This window comes from Chlamydotis macqueenii, chromosome 26, assembly GCF_036417535.1.
Source record: "Chlamydotis macqueenii isolate bChlMac1 chromosome 26, bChlMac1.mat, whole genome shotgun sequence".
Classification (NCBI taxonomy): Eukaryota; Metazoa; Chordata; class Aves; order Otidiformes; family Otididae; genus Chlamydotis; species Chlamydotis macqueenii.
Window position 1 is genome coordinate 6,101,476 of NC_141581.1, and position 14,776 is coordinate 6,116,251.

At 65.8% G+C, this 14,776-nt stretch overlaps 1 protein-coding gene across 4 annotated transcripts in view; it reads right to left on the bottom strand.

Annotated features, from left to right (window-relative positions):
- Nucleotides 1–14,344, bottom strand: part of LOC147597605 (uncharacterized) — a 30,958-nt gene extending 16,614 nt beyond the window's left edge. The window contains exons 1-2 of one of the 4 annotated variants that reach the window (XM_086767600.1): nt 14,292–14,344; nt 9,072–9,246 (exon numbers count right to left, since the gene is read on the bottom strand). In XM_086767600.1, coding sequence (XP_086623726.1) covers nt 9,072–9,246; nt 14,292–14,338 — 222 coding nt within the window. In that variant the 5' untranslated portion in view covers nt 14,339–14,344. Of the gene's footprint in view, nt 1–6,446; nt 6,588–9,071; nt 9,247–10,799; nt 10,954–14,291 lie in introns of those variants that run through there. The other 3 variants (XM_086767601.1, XR_015261188.1, XR_015261190.1) reach the window with 3 other exon arrangements.
- Nucleotides 14,345–14,776: the final 432 nt, after the last annotated feature.

The following is a 14,776-nucleotide window of genomic DNA, read 5'->3' on the forward strand; positions in this document are numbered from 1 at the left end:
GAGTGGGAGCATGGCGGGTGCCGCCCGGCCGCTGGGTCGATGCGTGGCAGCTGGCGAGGGGTTTCACCCCCAAAGTTGGTGCTGGAAGACGTGGCTGGCGGTGGGGGGAGGAATGTGGAGCCAGCCCAGACCCCTCCCGTCTCCCCCTTTTATCCGGATGCTTCGATTCCGGTCTAAGAGCGAGCCAGGAGGTGCCAGCGCCCGTCCCCGATTTGCGAACCCGGCTGCTTGGCGGGCAGAGGGGTCACGGCCAGTGGCCTTATCCCGCCGACCACAACCCAGCCATGGGGACCGACGGGGACCCCAAACACCCCAGCACCGTGCTGAGCTCCTCTGCAGCCCTGGCCATGCCCAGGTTTCAGCGTTCGATGCTGTGGGGGCAAATATTCCCCGTTAAATCCCTGCCCGACACACGAAGTGAGGGGATTCCCCAGGGACGGGGTGGTTCGGGCGCGTCGCGCTTCCATTTCCCCTAACACAAGCCCGCGGGTTGCCCGAAAATCCTCTCTGAGCGCGGTGGCAAGCCAAGATTTATAGAAAACAATGAGCGGCCGCGCGAGGATCAGCCCTCGCCTGGTTTCCCGGGGAATTAGGGCAGAGAAAGTCTGGGCTCAGCCTCCCGGGGAGCCGGGGGTCCCGCTCGCCGCGCAGCCGCCGTGGCGTGGGGGGGCTGCTCCGGCACAGGCACGGCCCCCCCCCCGCCCCAGCCCCACCACCTTCCCTTGTCTGCCAGGGCCCAGCCCCAGAATAGCACCGGGATCGCACTTTTCATTAAAAATAAATAAACACATTTCTGGTGGCGGCGGCGGACGGCACGAAAACGCCGTCCCCAAAGGCTCGGGAACCAGAGGCGAAGGCGGGAACCTGCAGTTATTATTTTTTGAAGTGGCCGGGGTTTTTCAAGCTGATCTGCTGCTGTTCTTGGGGAGGGGGCACCGCCGGCTGGCGCCCGCAGCGGGACGGACAGATGGACGGGACCACGTCCTCGGGGCCCGCACGTGCCTCCCCGCGTGCTCTCCACGCTGACCTTTCCCCGTCACACTGATAGATCGTTTCTGACAAAAGCGGGGACGTGGCACACCTTCCGCCCTCGCTCCGCGCCTGGCGCAGGGACATGGCCACCGGCGAGTCCCTGACACCGGCTATTAGGGGGACGAGGTCTCCGCCGCTGCCCTGTGCTTTCCGCACGAGCACCAGTGCCGGCGCCGGGCAGAGGGGTCCTGCCGACCCCCCGTACGTCGCACGTGTGCCCCGTGGTCGCCATTTATAAACAACAAACCCGTGCGAGCGCCACGCGCGGGTTTGTGACGGGCGAGGACGAGCCCCCGCTCTTTGAAGCCAGCGCACGTATACGACGACACGCACACGCGCGTGACCTACATTCGGGGCCGTAGCGCGTCCCCCACGCGCGTGATGCCCATGCGTGCCCGCGGGATCGTCAGAGTGTTCCTGGCGCAGGGAAGGGGAAAGGCTTCGGCTGGAGCATCCTGAAAAGCCACTTGCCCAGGAGCCTGGCCGAAGGGTTTGGCTTTGCCGGGAGCGACAACGCGCAGCCACCAAGGCCATGTCCTCGGCAGCCCGAGCATCGCCGGCGCGCGGCGGGTCCCCGCATCCCTGCTCCGGTCCCCACATCCCGGCGAGCACCCGCCCCGCTCCTCGCGTGTTCAGACATTGCCATTTCCCTGGCTGGTTTTGACTCCTCCGCCCAGCGCAGCCATGGAGTTTCCATAGAAACATGAAGATATTAAACTGTAAATAATAATTTCCCCATTTAATAAAAAAAAAAAAAAAAAGAGAGAAAGCAAGGCTCCAGCGCATCGCGTGGGGCTGGGAACGGACCCCGACGTCCCGGGAAGCCGGCCCTGCGTGTGGGGTCTCGTCTCACCCCCCGGCTGGGTCCCACAAGCGGGGGTCCCACACACACCCCTGAGCAGGACCCCCACATCCTTCCGGCGCCGAAGCGGGGCTGAGGGCCGTCGCTCCCTCTGCCGCCAGCACCCGGTTTGTCCAGGTCGGAGACTTCGGCCTGACATCGATAAAAATCTCAAAGAGCCGGCCAGGCCGTCCTGCGACAGCTTTGGGGACTGACCGGGCGCCTCACCGCCGCAGTGACACGCACCTGACGGGGAGGAATCGTTAATTTACTGTTGCCTGTGGGACGGTCATTTTCAAACGGCCTGAAGTTAAACACATCAGCGTGTTCCATTTTCTCCTGCTCGGGGATACGTTTCTGTCTGGGGCTTTTCACCCTTTCTGTCTATTTAACTCACACTTTTTATCATAAATGGCTTTTTTTTTCCCCTCTCTGCTATCAAGTTGGAAAACCATCAGCTCACAGCGGGAGGAGGGAGCGGTGCAGGGGTCGGGGGGACGGCGCGGGGACCCCCTTGCCCATTTGGGTTCAACATCCAAGGTTGGGAGCTGCGACCTTCGGGCGCACGCGTGCACGACGCCGGCGGCCAGGACGGCTGCGAAGACGGCTCCCGCCACGCGTCCCCAGTGAAAGCAGCCGACTGCCACGCTGCCGTGCGTTATTTTTAGGGCTCCGGCGGCAGGCAAGGTGCCGGCCCCGCCATTTCGTGTTTCCTGGCTGAGCTCGGCAGCCGTGGGGCCGAGGTGGAGCTGCTTCCCGGCCCCCCAAACCCCGGCATCGCCCCCGGCTCGGGGCAAACCCAGCTCCCTCCCTGCCCCACACCAGCCATGGCCCAACGGGCTCCTTCTGCCCCTCGCCAAGCCCGGGGCCGGACCCCGCTCCAGCCGGCACAGCCGACACGGGGCACGGGCACGGAGCCGTCGGCTCTGTTCCCACCTCTGCGGCCGGGCCGGGATTGTGGCAAGCGCCCCGCTGCCCCCAGCTCGCTCTGCGGTGCCGGCACTGGGCTGCGGCCAGCGGACCCCGGGGGGTCCACCCCCCCCCCGCCCCAAAGTAGCCGGGCTGAGCACCCGGGATTATCTTCAGCATAACGTCCCCCGGGAACGAGATTGCGGCTTAGGGCCTAATGGAAAAGAGGAGAGAGATGGGATTAAAAGGAAAATAATGACTATTTCTTTAGCGAGGCCGGGAAATGAGACGGGGATTAGCATCCTCTTTACCAGCAGCCCCCAATCCCGCCCGGCGGTCCCGGATCCGCATCGCGCTGGGCGTTGCTCGCCAGGGCGACATCCGAGCCGGCGGCATCAAGCCCGGAGGGACCAGCCCGGCTGTCCCGAGCGCGAGGCCAAATCGCGGGCGCCGGACGCAGCCCGAGCACCCGCTGCGTCCCTCTGCCCGCACGCGGACGGCACGAAACAAAGGCGATTTTGCAAATATTTGCCAGGGCAGTGATTTTCCTCTCCCCTCAGATTTGCCAGGAGAAATTATAAAATATTCTGCAAGGAATAAAATATTGAAAATTAAAACTTCACTTGCAAAGGCAGAAGCCCGAGAATAAACCTGAAAGGCTCCTTTCTCTCGCCCTCGGTTGCACACACCGCACGGCGCAATTGGCTGCTTCCCTGGAATAGATTCAGTTGCTATGATACCAAGTTTGCTTTTAACGAACCCCAGAAAATTAATGGCATTCAGCAGATAAGTCCTTAAAGTGGAACCTATTTTAAGAAATTCTTGCTGAATGGTTTACAAGTAGTCGGGAGGGAGGAGAAGGTTTCCCGAGCGCGGCGGAGCCTGCGCGGGTTCTCCCTCTGCTCCCAGCCGGGATATCGGGGCTCTGTTGTGTTTTGGGGTGCGCCTCAGCCTGGGGTGGCGAGGGGTGAGGGGCGAGGGCGGGCTTGACGCGGGGCATCATGTCCCCGCGCCGCGCAGCGTGCATCCCTCCCGCCACCGCTTTGCGTCCTCCCGCCTGTCCCCATGCGGCCTCGCCGCTGCCCCGAGGCTTCTCCCGCCAGCCGGCGGCTTCCTCAGCCAACGCCAGAGGGGATCACGGCTGGTCCGGATCTCGGGGCGCCCGAGGCGGTCCAAGGGTCGCCAGCGCGTCCAGCATGGAAAGCCGGCTCCGAGAGAAACCTGCCATCCCTTGGAGCAGCTCGGGGCAGAGGAGCGAGGGGCCGGGGAAGGCCTGGCCACCCGGCCCCGCGAGCAGAGCGAGGGGTGGCATCAGCCGCCGGAGGGGTGTGTGGCCCCCCAGAGACCTGCGTCTCACCAAGGACCCTCGCCGGCGGCTCCAGACGCCGCAGCAGCCCTGCATCGAGCTGCAGCCAAGGCTCTGGGCACCGCCACGGCCCAGGCACCCACGCTCCCATCCCCGTCTCCAAGCCGCAGGTGGGGCAGCTCCTCTTCATCCCACACCGTATTTTGGGGTGTGCGGGGGCCATGCCCACCTCATCCCACGCTGCCTACAGCGTCCTCCCTGAGCCAGCCTGGGGTGTCCGAGCAGGGATCACAGGGATCCGGGACGAGGAATCCGCCCCTCTCCTGCCCAATCAAAGCGAGACCGAGGAAGGGGCACCGCTGCCCCTCGCACCTCGAATGCCCCCAGCAACGTCGGGTGAAAGAGGAGGCGCAGCCCCGCGCAGCCCAGCAGCCCCGGCTGGGAGAGGCTGACAGGGCGAGGGATGGGGGCCTGGAGCTTTTCCTGCCGGGAGCCAATGCTCTTCCCTGTCTTGTTCCTCGACGCCCACCCAGCCAGGGGACCGACGACCTGAGCAGCGAGGCGGGGAGCGGGCACGTCCCCGTACCACTGCCCCGCTGCGCTCCCTGCACCCCGCCTGCCTCCCGCGCGAGCGCAGCGGATGGTCCGGCGCGGTCAGGGCCTGATCCTGCAGCGGTTTAAGCAGCTGGATACCCAGGTCTGTCCGCGCAGGCTGACTGCTGACCGCGCGCGCAGGGCCTCCCTCGCTGCCCGCTCCGAGCTTCACCCCAAAACACGCTCCTGAAAGGAGGGAGATGGCTGCACCCAGCACCCCTGTCCCACAGCGGGGGTCCGGGAGGGAGCGGGGGGGGAGGCTGAGAGCGGAGCACCCTTGGAGTGATGCTCCCAAATACCCCTCTCCAAAGAACAAAGCTGCAGCCGCTCTGCGGATGCAGAATAACCGACGAGCGCTGATGATTTATTTCTCTTCCCCAGTAGATAAACTGGCCTCGGCAACGGGTTTGCGCTAAATTACAATTTGCATGCGGTAATATATTTAAGCAACTTTCCCTCTACTTCGTTATAAACAGGGTTTCTCTGGAGGTTATTTCTGAGCTGGCCTCATTTCTTTTATCTCCGGCGCACTCGGCACAAGCGAGCTTAATTGTCGACACGAAAATTAAAACCACGGCAGGAAAAAAAAAAAATTAATAAATGGAGGGTGCAGGGTTTGTAGGCAGCCTGAGGAACTCCGGGCTGGAATCGAAATAATCACCCCGGCACAAGCGCTAGCTCTGGGCCTCAATAAAAATTATTAAAGACAAAAAAACCCCACTGAAATTTCCACTCCACAGCCGCGTTCGACTTCCAGCCGCTCTCTCCCCTCGCAAAGGCACCGGGGCCAGTGGCTCGGGGAGGCCGGTGGCCACGAGCCCCTCTCCTGCTGGGAGGGCAGGGCTCTTCTCCCGGAGAACAGCGAGCGGGTTTTTACATTCGGTTCTCTAGCTTTATGATATCACATACACTCATACAGCTAGATAACCAAAGAGAAAAACCGGCCCAGGTCTTTACCAAACGCCTTGGCCCGCGGGTGACGTTGGGGACCCCAGGGTGGCCGCGATCCGCGTCCCCTCGCCTCCAGTAATGAAGGAACCCCACCGGTTTCGGTGGGGGAGCAGGAATGCGCCCCAGCACCTTAGGACGCAACGCGCCACGCCGGCGCTCCCTGAAGCCCACCCGGGCGCCCCGACCCCACAGCCGCACCCCAAAGGGGACCTGCGCCCTAGCGCGGGCTCAGCCCCAGTGTGGCCCAGGGCCCGTTGGGGGGCAGGATGCTACCCCGGGATCCAGCCCCGTGGCCCAGTGCTCTGCCTCCTTCCCGACCCCAAACTGGCCCCCAGACCCACCCTGAGCCCGCTCCCACTCTACAATTACTGTAAATTACGGGCAGGGAACTGCTGAGTCATGAGAGCGGCTGGGGAAGGGATGGGCCCAGCCGAAAGGGCCCCCCCGGGGGTTTGCACCCCACTCTGCCCTCATCTTCCTCCTCTTCCTCCCACACCTGCTCCCCGCAGCCCCGGGAGGGACCTCGCATATCCTGGGGGTCCTGGCGTGAATCTCCCGGTACAGGTGGGGAGGGATGGACACCCTGCATCCCTCTGGGGGGCCCCGTCCTCACCCACAGGGGCGCCCCCGCCCCGGCCGGGAAGCTCCGGACACCGGTGGGGGAGCTGCCCGAAGCTGGGGGGGCTCCGGAGGGAAACTCGGGGCAGGGCGGCTGCCCCCGGCCCGCTGCGGAGCAAAGCTCCCCGGGCAGGGGGGAGAGAGGACGGCAGTCCCGGGGAGGAGTCCCGGGGAGGGCTCCCGGGGAGGGGGTACCTGCTCGCCCCGTCGGGGCCGGTGCTGGCCGCGGTCGCCGTCGGCTCCGAGTGGCCTCATCTTTCCCAGGCTGGCAGGGTAGGAAGGGGGCTCGGGGCCGGGGCCGGGGCCGGTGCGGGTCCCGCTCCCACTCCCCGGTGCCTCCGGGACTCTGTCTGTAAAGTTGCGGCAAAGCCGGCGGCGGGGGGATGGCGGGAGGGCGGGGGAGGGCGGGAGGAGGGACGGGGCGGCCGGCGGGGACAAAGCCCGAGCGGCGGGGCTGGGACAGCCCGGGCGTGGGGCCGGGGCAGGGGTCACCCCCCACGCCCCCTCTTCGGGAGGAGGAGCGGGGAGGCGGGGGGGGGCAGAGCCATTCGCCACGGCCACCGCTGTCCCCGGGGGCTGGCCCGTCTGCTCGCCCCGACCCCCCTGCCCCCGGCCCGCCCCGTCGGGGAGGCGGCGGTGCCCCGGGGGTAACCCCACCCCGGCAGGGCTGCGGCGGGGCCGCCCCCCCACCCCTCCCGGCAAAGGCTGGGGTTAACCCGACGTGCCCAGGGCGGGGGGGGGGGGGCTGCGGAGGAGGCGGACGGACCCTCCCGTCGAGGCTGAGCTCACAGCTCCCGCTTGCAAAGGGGAAAATTTGCGGCTGTTCGGGAGTAAAACCGGGCTTAACCCCCCCCGCCCCGTCCCCGTTTCCCCGACGGGAAGAGATCCCCTACCCCGGGACAAAGCGTGGCCGGGGCTCGGAGGGGTGGCGGGGCAGGGCCAGGGGCCGGGGTCCGGCTCCAGATCCCCCCCGTGCGGCCGCCCGGGGCCGGGACCGATCCTGGTCCCGCTGGGCCCCGGTCCCGGTGCGGGGGACCCGCTCCGCTCTCCTGGTAACGGCGGGGCAGCCCGGGGCAGCGGCCTTTCCCCGGCCCCCCCGCCCCAGCCTTGCCCCCCGCCCCCCTCCCGAGGCCGCCTCTCGCATCTCGTTCCGGTAAAACGGTGGGGAAGGAAACTAACGGGCGGCCCGGGCAGAGCAGCGGCCCCGCGCACAGCTCAGTACCGGTGCCCCGGCTCTGGGCAGCAGCCGGTTGGACTCTGCTTCCAACGGGAGCGGCGGGGCCCGGTTCCCACTCACCGCGCTCCGGGTTTTGTGGAGGGGGCACGAGTCGGTCCCGGCCCCGGCTGCCCCCACCCGCCGATTTTGTAGATAAACGATTATGGAGAGAAAATAAATGAAAATCTGCGACTGAAGGGACTGCGAGCGACGCACGGCGGAGGTGCCCACCCGTCCGCACCGGGGGCTTCCCGGGAGCAAGGGGGCTCTGTGCCCAGCACCGGGGACCCCCGGGAGGTGGACCCCTTGGCAAACCCCCCTCTAACCACCACCACCTCCGCGAGCGGCGGCCGAGGATGCTCCCGCCGGCACCGGGAACCGGTAACTGGGCACCGGGCACCGGCGGCGCCGCTCTCCGTGGTGCTGAACGGCCGCCGCGCCCCGGGGCCGTGCCGGGCCGGTGCCCGCTGCCCGGCCGCCGCTGATGAGTGATTAGTACTATCGCTGTTAATTATTCTCGTTGTCTCCCCGGCGGTTCCCGTCGCTCCGGTGCTCGGCGGCATGGCCAACCCTCCCGAGCGGGAAGATGGTGCCAGCGAGGGCAGCCGGTTACCGAATTAACGGATCGTCTTCCCTGCAGACCCCCGCTAGCTGCAGCCCACGCTTCCCTGCTCCCCCTCTCCACCTCAGCGTGGGCCCGCATCGCGCGTGGGCCCAGCCGGTGCCGTTACTTCCCAAATGCCCTCTCCTGCCCCGGTCCCGGTGGTCTCGCTGGTCCCGGCGGTCCCGGCCCCGCTGCCGTCCACACCGCCCCGGGTGGGTTCCCGCTGCCGAAGCCGGTCGGGCCCGACCGCGGTCCTTCCCCGCAAAAGGGTAAAACCCCACCAATGACCGCGGCTCCGCCGAATGGAACGAACGGAACCGGGGGAACGGCTCCGCCGCTCCGGGAGCACCCTGGGGCCCGGGGCCGGCTCCGGAAAGGGGCCGCTTCGGGCATCGGCGGGGCCGCGGCTCAGCATCCACGCCGGCCCGCTCCTTCCCCGCCCGCGGGTCCGGTAGCCGCCGTGCAGGGCCCGGCCGGGCCGCATCGGCCCCGGTTCTCCCCCTTCGCCGGTTACCGGTCTCCGCTCCCCACGGCTCCCTGCCCCTGGAGGAGCCACGGAGGAGGGGAGGCTTGGCAAGGCCGAGGAGGCAAGGGCGGCCGCCCCACGCGTGTCCGCGGCGGGGGATCCACGGGGCCCGCCCGGTCCCGTTTCTCCCCGGCACTTACCGAGCCGTGGGCCGCCGGTACCCCTCGCCCCGCTGCCTCCCGTCCCCCTCGCCCTCCACCCTGGCGTGAATCAAATTCCTCCACCGCAGCAGCCATGTTGGGCTCCGGTGCGAGCGCGGCGCTCGCCGCAGGAACCACCGGTCGCCACGGCGGCGGGGGCTCGGCAGGCAGCGGCGGGGGGACCCCGCATCCCGCCGGAGAAGGGAACGGGACCCCGAGGTGTGTCCCCTTCCCCTTCCCCCGTCACACCGAGGGATGGGGCGATGCGCCGCTCCCCGCCAGCCTGGTAACTTCCCACCGTTACCGGTAAAACCCCCGAGCGAGGGTCCCGCACCTGCCTCGCGTTCCTCCGGTAGAACCGGCCGCATCCCGCGGCTGATTTTGGAGAAGAGGCGATGGGGTGGTGACGGTGTGTGTGGGGGGGACGACACGCACATGCCCGCGGGTCCGCCGTTACCTCCGCCTCTCCCGGTGCGCCGGTCCCCGCCGTGCCGCTCGGCCGAGCCCACCTGGGGAGGGAGAGAGAGAAACGCGGGTGAGGAGGAGCCGCGCTCCAACTTGGAGCAACTTTCCCGGTGGTGCGGGGGCGGGAGGGTGGGCGGTGCTGCAGTCCCTGGCCGGTCAACCGGGGCCGGTCCCACCGACGGGCAGGGCGTGGGATGCTCTCCCTCTCCCTCCAAAACCGGCCACTTCCACTCGTGGAGTGGGGACACCCGCGCGGAGCCCCGGCCCTGCCCAACCGGGACATGGCCTCCCGCAACCGGGGAAATACGAGAGACCCTCGCCGTGTTCGTCTGGGTCCACCGAGCCACCTCCCCCGCGCCCCGGGCACCGGCTGCTCCCCGGGCACTGGAGCCGCTCGCCCGCCTGGCCCGGCGCCCCTCGAAAGCAGAATTTTCATTTGATTTTTTTTTTCTTTTCCTTTCACCGAGATTTTTTTTCTCCTCCCTTTCTATCCTGCCCCGTTTTTTGGTTGGGTTTTTTCTTTTTGCAATATTTTTTTTCTTTTTCTTTTTTTTTTTTTCCCGTTTCATTCCAACGTTATAGCTGGGAATTATTCGCATTTAAAATACAACGACTCGTTCCCCTGCACATCGCTCCACCGCTCACTTCAACCAGCACGGGAGAGAGTGGGACAGACCTCGAGGAAAAGGGGTGCCCAAAGCCCCGGCCAAATCCACCCCAATTCCTGCCCACCTGGAAATATCGATGCGGGCGAAAACTAAAGATTTCACATATTTGAATGATTTTTCTTTTTGCAGCCGCTGTGGCAACAAAGAGCGGGAGGGGATTTGACGATCGTATTTTTGGCCTGTTCCCGTGCAAAAAAAAAATATTCCCCCGGACGCTTTGCAAAGATTGATCTAAAAAAAAACCAAAAGAAAACAAACAAACAAACAAAAAAAACACAAACCCACCACGTCCTGCCCTGCCAAGCGCTTCGAAAGAAAAATCTGATTTTCTGCTCATCCCCTCGTCGCTGCTGCGCCCGTCGGAGGACACAGACCCGCTGAACCTGCTAGTGAGGAGGGGGCTTAAAATGAACCCCCCACCCTCTTAGTCCAAACTGGGGGCAAATAGGTTCCCCCGCCCGCTCAGGGCAGAGATTTCCCCACTCGGGAAACAACAGCGTGGAAATCCCCGCCGTGCCCGCTCGGGCAGATCCAGGCGCTTCAGCACAGCCCCAGTTACTTTTTTTTAGGGGGGGGGGAAATAATAAACCATAATAAAACAAGATATTTTTTTCCCCCTTTCTCTAGAAATGCCGAATTCAGACGCGGCCCTTTGCGCGGGGATTTTTTGTTTGTTTGTTTGTTTGTTTGTTGGCTGGTTTTTTTTTTTTTGTTCCTCCCTAGGTTTTGGCGGCTGGGATACAGCCTCGCCCCATCGCAGCGCTGGCAGGGGACGGGAGGGGATGCCCACACACTACACACAGCACCCCCAAACCCCCAGGTCCCTCCCTAAAAAAAAAAAAAAGAAAGAAAGAAAGAAAGAAAGAAACCCAAACCCCAACCCCAAACGCAGCCGCCCAGCCCGAAGCCGGGCTCCGGCAGCCCCTTACCTCGGGCACCGGGCAGGGCAGTCCGTCCAACCGGCTATAAACCCCCGGGGGTGGCTTTTGTGAGTTTGCCGGAGTTTCCCCGGGCTGTCCCCTTTTGTCCCCCATTGCCATCTAGAGGCCTTGATTAATTAATTTCACACCGGAGCCGGGGAGAAAATTTTTTCCCACCAAACAAGTGGCCGAGGAGATGGTGAAACCCCCAAAGAAAAGGAGTCAACATCAAGTTCAACAGCACGGGGGGGGGGGGACGGGGACGAGGGGGGGGGGGAGGCCCCGATTTCCATCACAATCGCGGCTGAGCGGGGGCCGGGCGGGGGGCAGCCCCCGCGCCCCCTCCCCGCGTTCCCAGGCCGGGAACAATCGCGCTCTGTTTGCCTCGCACATGCCGGCGGCCGGGCACGGAGCCTGCCTCGGGATAACGGGAATAATGAGGGGGAAGGAGGGGGAGCGATGGAGGGGTCGGGAAATGGGGGAGGGGGGGGGAAGAGGAGGAGCGCGCACCCGGGGACCGTCCGGTACCGACCTGTTGAGCCCCCCGGGGCGGGAGCGGCCGGCGGAGTTTGCGGGAAGAGTCGGGATGGGCAAGAGGGAATCGGTGGCCTCGACGGGGCCGGGGGGGGGGTCCCCAAAGGCGGGAGGCAATGAGGCCCCCCCCCCCGGGGAGAGATACGACTTTTCCCCAAGTTTCTTGCCCCCTCCCCGCCCCGCAACCCTGGCCACGCATTTTCCCACAGCCCCCGACGGAGCAAGGGGTGCGGGGCCCGGGGGGGTGCGGGGCCAGGGGGGTGCGGGGGGGCCGAGGCGGTGGTGGACGTGTCCTGCAGCCCAAACAGCTCGGCTCCGCCGGGCATTGTCCCCACGGAGCCCGTGCCCATTGTTCCCGGCGCTGCGGGAGCTGCAGGGAGGGCAGCTTTCCACGCCCCCCCCCCCCATCCCACACCTCACCCCACACCCCGGGATCCGCAGCCCCTCAGCCGAGGGGAGGGAAAAAAGCGAAAAAACACCTCCCTCCTCCTCCTCCTAATAATAATAATAATAATAATAAAAAAGGCGCGGATCTCCCCCCCGGCAGACTTCTTCCAAGTTGGGAGAACCGGGGGGGGCGGCGATGCCCACACAGCCCTGCCCCCTCGACGGGCAACACCGGCAGCTGCCCCGGCCCGGGGACTTCAGCGCTGGGCAGGGGAAACCAGCGAGCGAAAAAAAAAAAAAAAAAAGCAAACCAACAACCCAGAAAAAAAAAGGGGGGGGGTATTTACCTCCCTCCGCACATCTGCATCCGTAAACGGCTTAGCGACAACGGGAGCGGGGGGAGGCAGGAGCCCGCAGGGATGCAGGGGGCTGCGGGGGGCGGCGGGACCGGGATGCGGCTCCCGGAGGGGGCAGGAACGGAACTGGGGGGCGCGGAGCCCCCCGTGATCACCTTGATTTGCCGTGGGGTTCAACGGATAACGGCGGCTCGGGGCTTTAACCCCGGGACCCCCCCCCGACCGGGCCCGGGGGGGCGGATTCCGCCCGAACATCCATTTTATCCCTTTTGGAAATTGAGATAGGAGAGAAGAGCGGGGAAATGCGTTGCTTTTTTTTTTTTTTTTTTTTTTTTTTTCTCCTCCTTTCTCCATATTTCACTACGTAAGGCATGACGTCCTCACGTCGGGAGCAGGATAGGTTAGCTCTGCGCGGGGGGAATGCACCGGACTGGGCGGGGGGTGGGGGGGGGCGGCTCTGGCCTAAAACCTAAAAATAACGGGGATTTGATTATTAAAATCAATAATAACCCCAGTGACCCCCCGGATGCGGCCCCGTCCGGGCAGCGAGGGGCAGGGCCGGATCCGGACCTCCCCCGTGTACCCCCCCCCCCCCCCGGCTCCATGCTCTCCCCTGATGCGTTTTCCCCTCCACGAATTTTTCCCCTGGGGTGGCTGGATGAGGGGGCGCACTGCCCCCCATCGCCCGTCCCGTCCAACTGGGGCTCGGCGGGGGCCCTGAGCAGTCCTTCCCGGGCCGGGGGGGGGGGGGGGGGGAAGGAAGGGGAGGGGAGCAGGAGGCCAGGGCTGCACGTCGGGCACCCCAAACCCTACTGAACACCCCCGGCGGCAGGGGGCGACCCCCGGGCTGCCCGGCCCCACCGTCGAAGCCTCCTCTGGCAAAAGGGGGCTCGGCTCCTCCACCCCCGCGGTCCTGGCGGCCCCCCACCCCCCACCGACGGCGGGGGCGGTGTATTTTGTCTTCTTGATAAGGTTTTGATCAAAAATTCATTAAGAGGCGCTCGGCGCAGGGCCATGAATATTTCAGTGCTTTTGCAAAACAACAAAGTGGGTGTTCGGGGGGGGGGGCGGTGCCCCCCTCGGCCCCGATTTGCTGCGGCGAGGAGGCTCCGCGGGGGCTCCGGGGCTCGCACCGCTTGGACCGGTGGGCCCGTCCCGTCGGGTGGCTGCGGGGACACGCGGTGCCCAGCCCCGGCTTCCCCTGCACCGCCCTCCTGAGGCTGCTCCGCGGGCACGCGTGGGCGTGGGGCTCCGAGGGGCCGCATCTCCGCCGGCTCCCGCAGCCCGGGCAGCTCTGCCGAGGGCAGTGTGGGGAGGACCCCATCCCCACGCGGGATGTGCCCCCGCTAGCACCACGACCCTGAGGCACACGGTGGTCAGCCCACCCCCCCCCCCACCCGACTCGGGGCTGGGATCTGACGACACGGGCCTGCTCGCCCCCGCCCGCCCCCGGCTCTGGGGGTCCCCCCAAACCACCCCGTCTGTGTTTTCCCCAGCAAGGGAGCACTGCGACTGGAAGGGTCGCAGCCCCCCCAAACCGGGGAGCCGAGCCCTGCCAGCCTGCCCCCCCACAAGCCGAGGGAGCGGTACAGGTACCGGCCGCGAGATGAAGCCCCACTGGCTCTGCGGCCCCAAGCACCAGAGCCCAGCACCCTCCCGGAGCAGTGCAGCCCCCCACCCACCATGCTGTGCCTGCAGGTAACTGGGCTTTACTGGGGCAGCCCCCCGGGCCAGCTGGGAGGGGGACACAGAGCCACAGAGGTGAGGAGGTGGCCCAGAGCCCTCCACCGTGGCCCAGGACCCCCTAGGATGGGGGGGGGGGGGGGAGTGCAGATCTCTGTGCTGTCCTGAACATTGTCCCCCCCCCTAAAAAAAACCCGTGGGTCCCTCAGTGCCACCTTTGGGTCCAGCGCAATGGGGCAGCCCACCGTCTCTGCCGCGCTGGGGGGACCCTCTGTGGGCAGGCAGGGGGCTGGGGGCAGAGGGGCCTCCCTGCAAGGCTGAAGAGGGACTGGGGGCACCCCAGGGCACCGTCCCCCACCCCAGTTTAGGCCCTGTCGCAATGGGGGTATTACTGGACCTGCAAGAAGCTGGGGGATGCACGGCTCCGGTGGGTTCCGGGTCTCCGGCCGCTGCCCTGGGGGGGTCCCGCCGACCGCTCCTGTGTCCCCAGGGTGGGACTCGGCGAATCTCCCCGCTAGACCCGGCTCCCCCCAGGGCTCACCTCGCCCCACATGTCCCGGCGCTCCTTCCACGCTGACGGGTTGCCATAGCGAATCTAAATCTTACAAACAAAATGAGGAGAAAAGCCTTATTAGCATATATTCAAATGAGCCGTGCAATAATGCAAACCATAAATCATGCAGTCATTGCTATTCCGCTGGCGTCGCTTACCCCAGCCCCCACGCCTTCCCCGCGTGTTTCGCCTCCTCGCTCCACGTAGAAGCCCCTTCCCAGCCCTGGGGTGGTCTGGGAGGGGACACACTGGCCGGGGGGGGCCCTGGGCTCCCCGAGGCCCCTGGTCCCAGCCGGTATCGCCATCGCTCTCCAGGCTCGGTTAAACCAGGCGAACTCTTCCCGGGATTAATCTGCCGCCCATATTTTAATCTTGAGGCTCGGCCACCCGTAATCCCCCTGCCACCGCGGGAAGTGGCCCCGCTGGGGAAGGGGACCCCCAGCCCCGTCCGAACCCAACCTGTGGGCGCCCAG